The sequence below is a fragment of the Trachurus trachurus genome (assembly GCF_905171665.1).
Source record: "Trachurus trachurus genome assembly, chromosome: 16".
Taxonomy (NCBI): Eukaryota; Metazoa; Chordata; class Actinopteri; order Carangiformes; family Carangidae; genus Trachurus; species Trachurus trachurus.
This window is the reverse complement of record NC_139902.1, coordinates 9,442,829-9,456,698: the sequence shown is the minus strand read 5'-3', so window position 1 is coordinate 9,456,698 and position 13,870 is coordinate 9,442,829. Positions and strand designations below refer to the sequence as shown.

Genomic DNA, 13,870 nt, shown 5'->3' with positions numbered 1-13,870 from the left:
ACTGAGTAATCCAATTTACCCCATGGTTATACTCATACTGCAGGCCCAGTTAATCAAACACTATTTCTCTCTTCTTACAAAAAGCTTTCGACATTTATGGTCAAATGTCAACATTGCAAATGTTCCGTTATTACTGTTAAGTATCAAAACAGTTACTGAGGTTGGAGAGGAGGCAAAATAAATAACAATACAGTGAATGGAAACACTTGAGCCATCCACTGGCGCCATCTTGTGTCTGATTTTAGGTTTGCATCAGATTAGACGGTGAGAAACGGACTGCAAGAAGAATCCAAACGTTTTCCTACTGTGAGTGACAAGTCTTCTCATTTTGGATCAATAATCACAAGAACAAAAACAAAATTTAAATTTTCATTTATTTCACACAGTATAGCTCACAATACATGAAATCAATCATCCATCAAGCTTCTGATGTGCAAGTGTTTATTTTCAGGTGACTGATAATGACAAGGTTGAAAAGATCTTGGGGCCTGTCTGAAGAAGTTGGGTTATTTGAACACCTTTGCAGAGTAAAACGCAGAACACCTTAATATCTGGAACATCAAGTTTTACCCTGCCAAGTTATCCAGATAACATTTACGAGTCAGTTCTCCGGTCTATTGATGTAGCTGCTTGAATTCTCACATCTCCCCCCCTGATTTAAACAAACAGAAAAATGCAGGAGTGACCGTCTTCACAGGTCACCCTAATGGCGAAAAGCTAATTTGGTCTTTTTCCTCCTCCTGTGTGTGTAATGTTCTTGATTTGTTTCACTTCTTCATCTTTTAATGCAATGAGAAGTGTTATTATGGTTGACAACAGTAGAAATTGACAACACGCTCATGTATGCATGCTTGGAATGGGTACATTTTGTCTTTGTGAATCCTACTGATCAGAGGAGCCAACCTAAATACAAAACATGGATTAATAATTTTGGGGCAGGGTTGAAACTGTAGGTGGAAATAACATGCAAGTTTCAACCAGTTCATTCCATCAGTCTGGAGCGTGAACCCTCCATCAGTCCTGCACAGCAACCAGACCTAATCCATATTTCTTAGATGGCGACAAATAAGGGTTTAATCATGTTTTTTTTTTTTTTTTTTTTATTGTTTTACTGTTTAGGAATCATGTATTCATCTTGGCAGTGCTTTTGCAAAGACAATTTCCAAATTTCCAGCAAAACTCGTCAGAAGAGTCAATCCAAAGTCTGATTTTCATTGGAGTGCACACAGAAAAGTTACTTTCACTGATTGAAGAGTTTTAATTACGCTAAGCTGCTGTTATTGAGGAGAAGGACACACTGTATAGCTCTCTATAAACATCCTTCTCCAGCACACACAAGGAGCCCAGTCTGGGATCTCATCAAAACCTTTCATTGACACACACGCACGCACACACACACGCACTCACACAGATACCCACATACACACGCATACACACACGACCGAGTTAGTCATCGACAGCACAATCCCTTTGTAGACTGCTCACAAAACCTTGTTTTCCCTTCACAAGTGAAACCAAAAAGCGAGTTTTGGGCAGCATTCAGGTAGGGTGAGGTGAGTGGTGGAGAGAGAAAGCTTGCACTGCGGTCAAGCTTTATCTACATAAGGCCATCTCTGAACATGTGTGGGTTAGGACTAGCAGTTCATATCCGCCATCTCTTTTTTTTTTATATGTTTTTTCCTTTTTTTTTCTCTCTTATTTATTTATTTTTTAAATCAGCACAGAAGTGGTCAGGGTGGATTCATCACTAGACAGATTCCTGCAAACTGTCGTCACAGCTCGTCCATAGCAAGAGGTTACAACACGGGGTTTGTTTTCCCTCCTCACATTGTTCATACAGAGAGACCAGCAGCTAAATATCACAGTCTGTGAGCGCTTTAGGAAATCCAAAGAAAGAGACTGAACACCTTTTTCCTGTCCAGGTGCAGCTGTCCTCTCTTCACTTCCTCACAGCCAACACGGTGCTTTGCATTCGCCTGTTAACGGATGCTTGAATTTCCCTTCCATCCCAGCTTGAGGAGCCTGACTCCCCCCCCTCTCGGTGCTCCAGTGCCGCTCCCACACTCTCTTGGCTCCAGCCGTCTCTCAGTGCTGTAGGTGCTGGGAGCAAGGGATTGTGATTGGCGCACCAGAGAGCCCTCAGTTCAGTAGTCTCTCCTCTACAGGCTCCCTGGCTCTTCTCTGTCTTTTCCTTCTCTCTACCCTCTTTTTTGCGTCTTTTTGTTTTGTATTTTGCATCAGTGTCTAGACAGTGTTGCGCGGCGTGCCGTTCAATGCGACGGCCTTGTTGCAAGGTGAGCCCACAGCCTGGGAGCCCACTGGACGCTGGGTGGAAACACCCACCTCGAATACTTCATGGATGGCCTTCCGGAAACAGTGGAAGTTGTAATCTATCAATCCTGAGAAAGCAGCAAAGATAAGAGTGGTTAATCTTTTTCTTTTAATGACATCTGTTTATGATAATTGCTGCAAATAAAATCAGTCAAAAGTCTCAGAGACATTGCACCACTGACCCAACACATGAAGATCAGTTTACTTGTCAGAGAAGTAGTGTGAATGTTGTGAAAACAGTTTCTTTGTGGCTTTTGAGGGAGCTGAATTCAGGAAGTCTCAGCGTTGCTTCTTCATTTTTTTGTTAAGTTTATCAATCTTGTTAAACCTCAATTTGAACATAAAACATGAACGTGAAAAAGAGTTCCTGTTTTGACTTCACAATCTTCACATACATCTAGACTTGGTGCATGGTAGAATAACATGGAGGAAAATATGAGAAGAAGAAAAAAAAAAACTAGACTTAAGCCACAACATCATTAGCCAAATTAAGCCAAATGAGGTGCAAAGGATCTCTGATTTCTCCTGACAGCTAACCTTTGCGCTCAAAACTTTCTTCTCGCAGGATGCAGACAAGGGCCAGGAACTTGGTGACCTCTTTCAGGTAGAGCACAGTGGTGTTGTTGAGCTTGATGATGGCCATGGACTCCTTGTCGTAGGCACTGCCGCTGCCATCCTCCCTCAGGCTAGTGTGGCACATCAAAACACCACGGTGTTTAGGGGGGGAAATGGAAAATAAATTGCAGCTTGCCAATGATGTCATTAATTAAGCAAATAAATGCATAAATGAAGTTATGCTTCAATAAAAGCATCATCAGACAACACATGGGTGAACTCTATATCTTAAAGCATTAAGAAATTACAGGCAGAGTAAATTAAACATGCTTTTTTATTATTTGTTTTAGTAGTTAACATGCAAATTTATACAGAAAGTTAATAAATCTACTCTATAGATACTCGTCCCTATGTTTGCAACTCGCTCATTATGGAGTCTGCCTGTGAAATTGAATGAGGATGTGTGAGAAGCACTGGCATAACCCAGTTCTGACCTCTCTGATAAATGGCTAACGTACAAACAAGCAAAGAAAATGCACTCACCCATAGATGCAGGAGACGTCGATGACCACATCGATCATATCGCAGCACAGCTCATAGGACTGCATGTCCACGGGAGAGCTGTCTGTGGCGATGTAGATCTTACTGACCACATCAAACAGAAAGGCCTTCTCTATCCCTGAATTCTGTCAGCGGCAGGGATTAGATGGAGGGAGGAGAGGAAGACAGAAGTAAGGGTGAGAGAGGAAGAAGAAGAAAGGGTTTATATTGTGGTGAGGAAACATGGAACTACTACTGAGTTACTTTGGACCTGGTAATAAGACTGTTAACAATTTGACAACGTTAAAATGAGAAATGTTTCATTACTGATTAATTATTTTCTTGTTCAATAAAACATCTAAGAACTGGGCTGTTGTTTTATTGGCTAATTGTTTCATCTTTCTATTAATACCACAGCAGTCATCCTTTCACCTGTGTCTGTGTGTGTGTGTGTGTGTGTGTGTGTGTGTGTGTGTGTGTGTGTGTGTGTGTGTGTGTGTGTGTGTGTGTGTGTGTGTGTGTGTGTGTGTGGTAGGTCACAAATCAATGAGAAGGGCATCTAAAGGTTGATTTTAGATTCTTATATTCTTAATATATCCTCATTTGTATGTTTTTTGATAATAATAATTGAAGCACTTTGGCTCTGCATATTCTATCCAGTATTTCAATTAACCTTCCAGGATTTTTCAATACGTGTGGTGAAACAGCTGTGTGAGCATTCATATGTTAGCAGAGCAACCACGTCCAATGATGTTTTGTCTCATCAGTGATCAGTAAAGGCCTTCAGTGGCTCCGCTCCTAAAATGCCTTTTAGTACGTTTCATTGAGTCTACTGATAAATGTACATACACCGATACTGTGATATTAAGATATCCACATCAGACCAACAGCAAAACAAGGTGGATTAAAATTGCATTTAAAAACAGACATAAAATACTTCAAAACACCAGAGGATGAAAGTATGATGTTAAACCAATAGAGGCAAAAGGGCCTTAACTTGTTTATCATTATTAATCTAATTTTTGTCAGTAATAAGGATACCCTCGAAAATAAGATGGTACAAGGGGCTATCCTTTGAAAATAAAAGTCATAAGTCATAGTTCTTTTTGCTAAATTCCATTATGTGTCAGTGACCTCCAAAGTTTCTGTAGCTAGCAGTGTTTGCTACAGGTCTGAAGGTTTGGACAGAAACTTCATGAAAAAAGAAGTTCGTGAACAGGATGAAATCTGAACTGAAGCACTTTGAAACACCTTCTTCTGATAATAAGGCCTTTGTCAACTAAGACTTTTTAGTAGAAAATACCCCGTGTCATAACAGGATGTGTGCTAACAGACAACAAATTCAAATGATGATTCATTTGTTTTTCTGGTTTCTAAGCAGATGTTGAGTGTCCAATCCCATCATTTGACAGAAGTCTTACAATTCTTCAGTCTGTTGAGGGAATTGAGTGCTCTTGGACAAAACCTCTTCATTGCTTCACCATTAAATATAAACACCTATACTGAGACAACTCCTGGATAATTAAGAAAACAATGACTGGTTTTTGAAACCTCATGTGAACAAACACCTGTCAGAAACACTGCTGCTGATTAGTGTAGTGTACATATTGCCTTAACATAGATCTGCAACAATTAATCGAACAATAATTAATTTATTAAATTAATTGTCAAATCAGTTTGAGTAGTTTAAGAAAAATCTCTTTGGTTTGTGAACAAAGCAAGAGATCTGAGGACCTCATCTTGTGATTTGGGAAACACTGATTGACATTTTTCTACATTTTTTAACATTTTATTGACCAAACAACTAATCGATTAATCATTTAAATAATCGACAGATTCATTGGTAATGAAAATAATCATTAGTTGCAGCCCTACCTTAATGTGTTTCATTAAGTCTATGAAAATATGCATAATGCAATAAAGCTGTTGGATGATTGACATTTTACAGAGAGTTGTTTCTATTTACCAGACCCTCATGGGTAAATGGGGAGGACAAAATAATGGATACACAAATATAATTATTGCAAATACATGAGGAAGGACAGTTAGTTCTTTCTTCAGAGATAAATCTCTGCCAGTGGCCTTTTGTGCGTCAGAGACACAATTCATAACATTTTGCTAACAAGGTGTGTTTATGAAATGCATTATGAAATGATGAGGGCACACAGGGGTGGGTCACACACAGGGCGCTGGAGGAACTGTTGACCATCATGTGGCATCATTGCTTATGGTGACTCACGTTCAGTCAGTCACACATTAAACACAGTTTCAGTGACAATGTTACAAAAAAAGGTTGGTTGAACAAGAACTGGCAGTCATGTACTTACAGAAATGAAGATGTTGAGGAGGTTCTCCAGAGTGGGGAGTTGAGGGATGAGCTTCTGCACCACTTTGCTGAAGGCCTCAAAGATGGAGTGGTCGTAAATACTCGTCAAATAAAAGCTGAATGAGATAAAGATAAGAAGAAGTGAATAAGCAGTTACTGAGCCGTCACTTCTCACTTCCTCAAAAACCATATGGAAGCAGGTAAAATCATACACAGTCACGAGATCACATGACAAAATTCAAACATACAAACACAATTAACAAAACAATTCTCATATGACTGCAGCGAAACCGGACACACATGAGTAATGGACATTAGTACTGAGATATAAATGAAAGGCCAGTGTCTGAGGAAACCGGTGGCTTGAGTCAAATGGAACCGTCTGTAAAGTTGAGCTTCAGCCAAGTGAATGCAAAGCACCAGAGAGCCACAACAAGGCAGAGCAGGGAGGGGGGCGGGTAGCCCCCCCTCAGCTCCGCTATATATCCAGGACCGCCATGGCTGTCTCAACGGAATAAACAACAATCTCACCCCACATAAAACACAGTGCAGCGTGTGCCAACAGAGCCCTAACATCAACAGTAAAGCTGCTGCAGAGCTGGCCGAGCTGGGCCAGGACAGCCTGGTTTATGTGCTACACAACACATTTAGACTGTCTACACACAGTGCGTCAGGGCAAAGGCTGTAATTAATGATCACATTTTTACTTTCTGATCCAGGCCCAACTATCAATTATTTTCATTATCAAGTAAACTACTGATTATTTTTTAATCAGCTGATTTGTAAGTTCATTTAAAAAGTCTTAAACACAGTGAAAAACAACAAGATATTTAATTAAAAAACTTACATAATTAAACTGAACAAAATTGTTACTTAACCAGTTTTCTTTCCATCACTGATGGATTATTCTTCTAGCTTTATTTTCACTTCACTTGGTGATTACTTGTTATTTACTTGAAAAAATTACTTTTAACCAACTATCAATACATCAGTCATCAATTAGCTTTCTGTCTATTGATCAAGTCATTAACCAAGTAATCATGGCTTTTGATGGACCGTTTCCTCAGGTTATATGACGCAGTAAAAGTGCCAATATTTCCCTCACAAAACAACAAACCAAGTCACTAAATCTCCTGCAGCGGTTAATGGTGTGAATCAGTGTTGGTGAACTTCAGCCTGATCTCTACATCTTACATACGTCCGCCCTTTGCAGCCCCAATCATAACAGCTCCGGTATCTCAAGCACGGGTCATTGATTCTTCATTAGGAGGTCAGAGAGGAATCTCACAGTAACACTCAGAGTATGCCCACCATGTGCATGCGCAGGCTGCGGCTGTGACACAAATGTAGAATGAAATGATCCTTATTCAATCAAGTTTTAGTTTTTGCTACCAATATAAAACATAACATTTACATTTAATTCAAACCGTTTATTTCTGACCAAAACCTCTTGAAAAGAAACTATATTCAATACTTTTGTCTGATTGCACATACAGTTCCACACACTGACTTGGGGCATGTCCCTAAAAATGACACCTGCTGATGAGGTGTGCTCCACTGTGGTAAACAGTTGTAATAAATTCCAGCTAAAGGATTAAACTGCAGATGTGATGATGTTGCTCTCCATGTGCATATTCAGGCTCAGATGCTCTGTCAATACACGCCAATTTTCACTTTCAAAACATGACACAGACTTGGTGGGGTGAGAGCTGCGGCTGGCTGGACTCTGCGCTGACATGTTAACACCTACATGTGTTGCAGCAGCACAAAGTTGTTGCTACCCAAAGAACTGCTGAGAAAAAAAAATATCTTGAATAAATGTGTTTAATTTAACAACACTACATAATACACTGATCTGTTCCAACGCACATGAAACTACTTTTTTCCCCAATCTACATTAAGTAAGTTCAGGGAAGCTAATTGAGACAAACTAACTCATGTATGCGTACATTTATAGGTGAATGTGTGTATGCGCAAAATGCATATGTGTGTGTTTAACTATGTATGTATGGTCACTGATACATACACTTGATCGATTTTTTATTCCCCTTTTTTGTCTTTGAAAACTATGTATGAATGAACAAATGTATGTCTGTTAATGTTAATAACATCTCTAAAATAGAGTAGGTAAAATAAGATGCGGCTTCAGCCTACACCTTTTTGGTACTGTTTTCCATTTGATGCCTTAACTGTGTGTTTATTCAGGTTCTGTCAATAAGGACCGAAATAAACCGACTACAAAAACAACAACAACCCAGGTAGACTCAGCATGTCATATTTCATCTGTGTTTTTTTTTTTTTTTTTAAAGCCAGTGTGCAATGCCCTTTTACATTTACTGCCTGGGTTGTCACAGATGCTCACAATAGGCTGGCATCGGGTTTCCATCATACAGCATTGGGCCACCATCACATTCAGAAGATGTTTCAGAGCTGAAACTGCTGACCAGCTCACAGTCTCAGACAGGAGCATCATTTGGTGACTTGTCAGCTCTGTGTTTAACTGTTGCGACATTACCTGTGCTGAGTTCAGGGCCCCGTTATTTACACTGACAAAGAGCAAGTTTGATCTGATTGATCGCTCTCTGCCACTGTGTTCACATGTTAAAAGGAAATCAAACAGGCTCTAAAAATAAACGCACTCTGCCATGATGCCAGGATGTTTGATCCTCTTCAGCCGCTCCATCAAGTCAAAGAAATGTCATTAAAGTCGAGCAGGTTACTCTGGGGTTTAGTGAACTGAGCTTCATAAACTGAATGTGAAAATCTTTCTTTAGAGGGGATTTCATGTTTCTGTTCAGCTGCTGTACCAACCTGTTAGAGCTCATTTCTAAGCTGTGACTGTGTTTTTGATAAGATTTGGGGAAATCTGCTCAACACAACAGCAGCTCTACTGTAAGGAGTCCTGCTGTTCAGCTGTTCTTGTCGTCATGTAACTCATGTAAGTGCTGCCTCAACTCATTTAAACTCTCAACAGCAGTTAGATAACTGGATTTGGACCAACTTTTTATGGTGGTGCAATGTTTGAAAGTTCATTTAACCTAACTGACCTGCCTCCTTTTTGCAGTGTTACTTTTAAATAACTATTTAAAATAAAAAATGTGATGCAGGAAATTTGCAAAAATATAATATTATAATACTGCTGTTGTTGTTATTAGTTTCTTACTACTATTAATTCATATTGTCTAATTTTATCTTTTTTTAAATTATTATTAACCAATATATACTATACTAGATCATACTTATGATTGTAGAAAAATGTTCCCTCATGTTACAACATGTATCTAACTTTTATATGAAGTTTACAAAAGGGAGTTGCATCATGAGTCATGACTTTTTTTGCAATGCACTCAGCACATTTGCACGCACTTGTGTCAAACAGAAAATGTGGATGCCAACATCCTTGCTGATTGCACAGGTAGCGTGGAAGAGATGATTCCACTTTTAGCCTTGTACAGATGTAGTGAAATAATGAAATGTTAATGAAAACGTACCTGAGGTGCAGCTTCTCTAAGCTAGCGTCAGCCAGGTCGTCGTTGGCTCTCTGGTGGATGTCTCTCTGGGTCTCAATCTTGTGATCGTCCGACAGGCCGTCCACTTTGTGGATAAAAACCTCAAAGTTTATCTCTGGATTTACCCTGTAGGCCCGAGACACGGTGAGATGAAGCCTCCCCAGAGCCTCCACATAGTCGTCCTGAAAGGAAGGAAGTAGTATACTATTACATCACATGCATTATGTACATCTTTGCAGAAATTCAAGTCATAAATCTGCCCACAAATCCATCACGCCCCTACAGTCCTTATTTAACATGACAACTATCCTCTGTAGCAGCATTTGTGCATATAATCACCACATTACTAATTAATTGCCTTTGTTTCTGCATAGTTAAAACAATGGAGACCAGAACAATTGGGCCTTGTTAAACATTTAGACACTTCACATCTCTCAAAACGGCAATGATCTTCTGCTTGGATGAACCTTCATTATGGCTATTTAATGTCATTATTGCAGCGAACAGCTTATACTTGAAGGTAAAAAAAAAAAAAAAATCAAATTGCATCAACTGTGCTGCTCCAGATTCCCATCAATCAAAAGAACAAGAAAATCAAGACGTGCTGCTTGTTGAAAGGTGCTACAGTGACAGCTTGCTCTCTCGTCAGCTGAGCCCAGGGCGACGATTAGACCTGCTGCTCCAGGACAGAGCGAGGTGCACGCATCCTACACCAGGTATGAGGAAATGTGCCGCTGCATTGTCTGCCAAAACAGCAAGACCAAAACAGCTCTCCACAGAAATCACTGTGTGACCAACTGCTGAAACAAATTGAATGTGATGCACCTCCTTGAGGAGAAATAAACCCTGCGATCAGATCGTCTGTGGCTCACACTGCAGCTGAGATTACTTCTTGAAATCACTTATGGTCATGTGGAGAACACTGGCATAAAAGCTGAGGCGTGTAATTGTCTTTTATTCTGGCTACTCCAGCTGCTCATCACTGAGTTCACTCCCCAGGGTTGACAGGGTCTTCTACAGTACTTTGCCCCACAGTAACACTCAGAGTCCACTAATATCTGCTTTTCTTCACGCATGTGCTTATGAAATGGAAAATATGTATGAGTGTAAGCATGAATGGTGTCAAATGTCATATTTGTGAAATAAAATGTCTAGTCATTGCCCAAGAGACGAGAAGAAAAGTGCAGATCGATGCTTTTAGTCAGCATATTTGAAACACGACTCTGTTTACTTCCTACGTTCAGAGCCAAGCAAACAACTCAGCGTGTTGCTGTGAAACGACAGAGCCACTTCCTGTGTTTATGGCCACATCACATGAGCCACTGGTTCTCCCTGTTCTTCACCTGAGCATCGATGACAAATATCAACGCCCCTGTTCCTCTGAAGATCATCTCGTAGTCGAAGGTGGGGTCGAAGAAATCCACCTGACCCGGGAAATCCCAGATCTGGAAGTTGACAAATGAGCTGCTGGAGATGTCGTCCTTGTAGATTTTATTGGTGCTCTCCAGGAACAAGGTCTCATTGGGAGACATTTTGTGGAAAACCACCTGAAAAAGAAAAACGAGAGAGAGATTGATTCATCTTTAAAATAGAACAAATGAAGATTGTTTCTGGGATTTAGTGTGAGTCGAGAGACACAAAGACAACTTACAGTGTGACACAAAGTAAAGCTGCATATACATGAATACAATCTGTTCTTATTATACAGCGTCACACTCATCCTACAGTTTTATAGTGTGTTATCTAATCCTCAGACAAAACCTTGAGTATGTTTACATGTGAACACTGGACAGGCAGGTTATGACTACACAGCTGAGTGACTTTTCCTACCGGATCTTATGAAAATACAGCTCTACCATGGTCTTTGTAATCATACCGGGCTGAGGTGACGATGGGAAAACAACACAATTGTGAATATAGCACATTGATGTCAGAAATAATAAATATAAGTTTGTGTTGATGTTACTACCTTGGAAGGAAGGGTTATAATAAAATGCTACTTTTTGGAGAAGTGGTTGGGAGGATTTCTTCATTAGCTGAACAGTTCAAATTGTATTGTAAAGGATTGTCTTACAGTTTGTCTTTTATTACTTTCATGAGAGAGACAGCACTATAATCTGACTGATGATCCCAGTGCAAAGATCTGGCTGTGACCTGTCACATGCAAATCAAGCGGGAAAAGGGCAAAACTTTGCAGACTCATTGGTCTGATGCAACAAGTCTCTATTCAGCATTTTTCAGCAGCCTGCGTGCGTTCAAAGAGCAGACATTAAGACCACAGCTGGAAAGAGAAGAGTAGTTTAGGCTTGATCAGAGTCTTGGTCGAGTGAATACAGTTTCAGGTTAGAAAATAAATTGAACTGGAACGGATAACAGTGGAGGACCTGGGAGCGTTCGCTCCACTGCTGCCATGTTGAATCATTGTGCAGGCCACTGAGGTCACAGGCCAATGAACCAGCAAAAAGCCAAATCACATGTTTTTCTGCCCATACTGGAGGCTTACAGGGCAACATTAATCAGGGACTTGAGTGTGTGTGTGTGTGTGGATTACTGAAAAACTGAGCACGTGTTCATGTACACATCAGTACAGAGAAGTTACGTTCTTTACTTTTTATTTCCTCCAGGCATTGTCTTTAGGATAGGCTCCTGGAGTGTCACGCTATATTGAGCCTGATTCTACTTCCCCCTTGAATTTTAACATGAATAATAAAATATCATAGAAGGAACAACTGCATCTCATCTATTATTCAACCACAGTGCCTGTCTGAGAGTGGCAGACTTGAACAGGATGGAGACAGCTAACTGCTGTACAAGTTGGTGTTAAAAATCAAGGTAAAGTAGGCAACAACCTGCACAACTAAAGTGTAATACCAACAACAACTGATGTTATGGTCGTGTCTTGTAGGAGCACTCTGTGTTGACATCTTGTTTTAAGAGCGTTATTTTTGTTTTTATTCTCTGCACATGATGTTCTTAATAAAAATGTATCAGTACAAAAACTGGATGATTTACCTCAGGTAAACACTTTTCTGAGGGGACACCCTGTGAGCGCTGTCTGCTCTGGACTAAATCTGAATCAACTGATTTATGGAAAACTAATGTGCAACTATTATGACATCCAATTAATTATTTACATCCTTTTAATAGGTGCAGATGTGAAACATCTGATAATTCCAGCTGCTCCAGAGTGATGATTTGCCATCTTTTCCACTTGCAGTTAAGTAAACATCTTTGGGAACTGAACTATTGATTGGATTGAAAACACTACCATGGACTATGGGAACAGAACAATAGGAAACGCTTGCAGAGACCAGACCAAAACATCAACCTATCAGAAAATCATTGCAGTCCTACTGTGGACTTGGGAACCTGGGACATGTAATATGTTGTTTATGTTGGTGGGGGTGGGCTGTGGTGACCCAACATATTTCAAGCCCCCCTTCCTCCCCCCAGAGGGTTAATCCGGCCATGATTCACCATGGAGAGGATGCAGTCCAAACTGTGGGCGCTGAACTGATTTAAAACAAAGTGTGAGGTTTTGCGGTATGGAAGGTGTGGTCGTGTCATACTGTCATGTGAGAGCCACACATCAGTCCAGCCATATAACTCACAGCTGGGTGGGTCTAAGATATATTTGGCATATTGGACAAGTTGTTAACTGAACAGTCACGTGGTGTATATCCACATATCAGCATACACCGAGCGTCCACCCTGTCCACCTGGTTAATAATCTACAGCTACAGCTAAACGTAGCTACTTGAGGGCTAACATGCTCATTAGCTAGTGAGATAGCCGTTATGGACTTGTCCCCTTGTCGCCTAGCTAGACGTGTTATCCGCTGGTGGACAGCTATCGTGACTTGCGACATGCTAAACCAACTCGCTAGCTCCTGCGGCTAACCTCCCATTGACTTGCGTGCAGCAGAGGAAGGCGCCGCTCGCCTCGACAGGCTAACACTTGAACGCCTCCCTCTCCTTACCTTCTGTATCGACGATTTGCCACTTCTCCTCAGACCCATGAGCAGGATCCTGGGTTTGCTGTCGGACGGCGCCGGGCTGTCCTCGATGTCGGCCTCCTCCTCACCGTAACCGAAATCTTTGGGGAACGAGTCCGCAACCCCGTAGCTGTCAGCCAGCTGTTCCACATCGTACTGAATCGACATTTTGACCCTACGACGGTCGCTTCCCCTATTCCCCCCCTTGCTAGTCGGTCACCACGGCCGTGTTTGTATCAGACGATCGGTATGCACCGCTAACTCACGCCAGACAATTAAAATAGTTTGTCAATAATGCCCTGGCTACTCGGAAACACAGAGCGTGATCCCACACATTTCCTTAGGATTTCCTCTACCCTGAAAAAAACTCGCCCCCTTGGTCCCGCCCCTTTATTCTTATTCGCTGGCTGTGTTACAGCTCGACACCTGATTGGCCCAGCCACCTGTCACTCTACTGAGGTTGGTCGCTGTCACCTGACTAGTACTCAGACTTGTTTTGTGACCTATCACCCGAATAAGAAGCAGATACTGACTCCCGTCGCTGCTTTATAAAACCCTTTGTAGTTTGTAGCGATAATATGTAATTATTATATATTTTATATTTGTTTTGGAAAC

General features: G+C 40.9%; 1 protein-coding gene across 1 annotated transcript; it reads right to left on the bottom strand.

Annotated features, from left to right (window-relative positions):
* Positions 1-356: 356 nt before the first annotated feature.
* On the bottom strand, positions 357-13,643 carry rragca (Ras-related GTP binding Ca). The gene is made up of 7 exons (XM_083989396.1): positions 13,241-13,643; positions 10,605-10,808; positions 9,244-9,443; positions 5,754-5,868; positions 3,430-3,572; positions 2,869-3,017; positions 357-2,399 (listed from the first exon to the last, which is right to left on the bottom strand). Exons 1-7 carry the CDS (start codon positions 13,421-13,423, stop codon positions 2,245-2,247), a joined length of 1,149 nt encoding a protein of 382 aa, XP_083845522.1. The 5' UTR covers positions 13,424-13,643; the 3' UTR covers positions 357-2,244.
* Positions 13,644-13,870: the final 227 nt, after the last annotated feature.

Bases quoted from the DNA above. Each gene is read 5' to 3' on its own strand.
- rragca (XM_083989396.1), bottom strand. From the start codon at position 13,423: ATGTCGATTCAGTACGATGTGGAACAGCTGGCTGACAGCTACGGGGTT. The intron at 10,809-13,240 runs GTAAGGAGAGGG...TTTCTTTTTCAG, and splicing joins GCAAATCGTCGATACAGAAG to GTGGTTTTCCACAAAATGTC. The intron at 2,400-2,868 runs GTTAGCTGTCAG...CTGCTTTCTCAG, and splicing joins AGAAAGTTTTGAGCGCAAAG to GATTGATAGATTACAACTTC.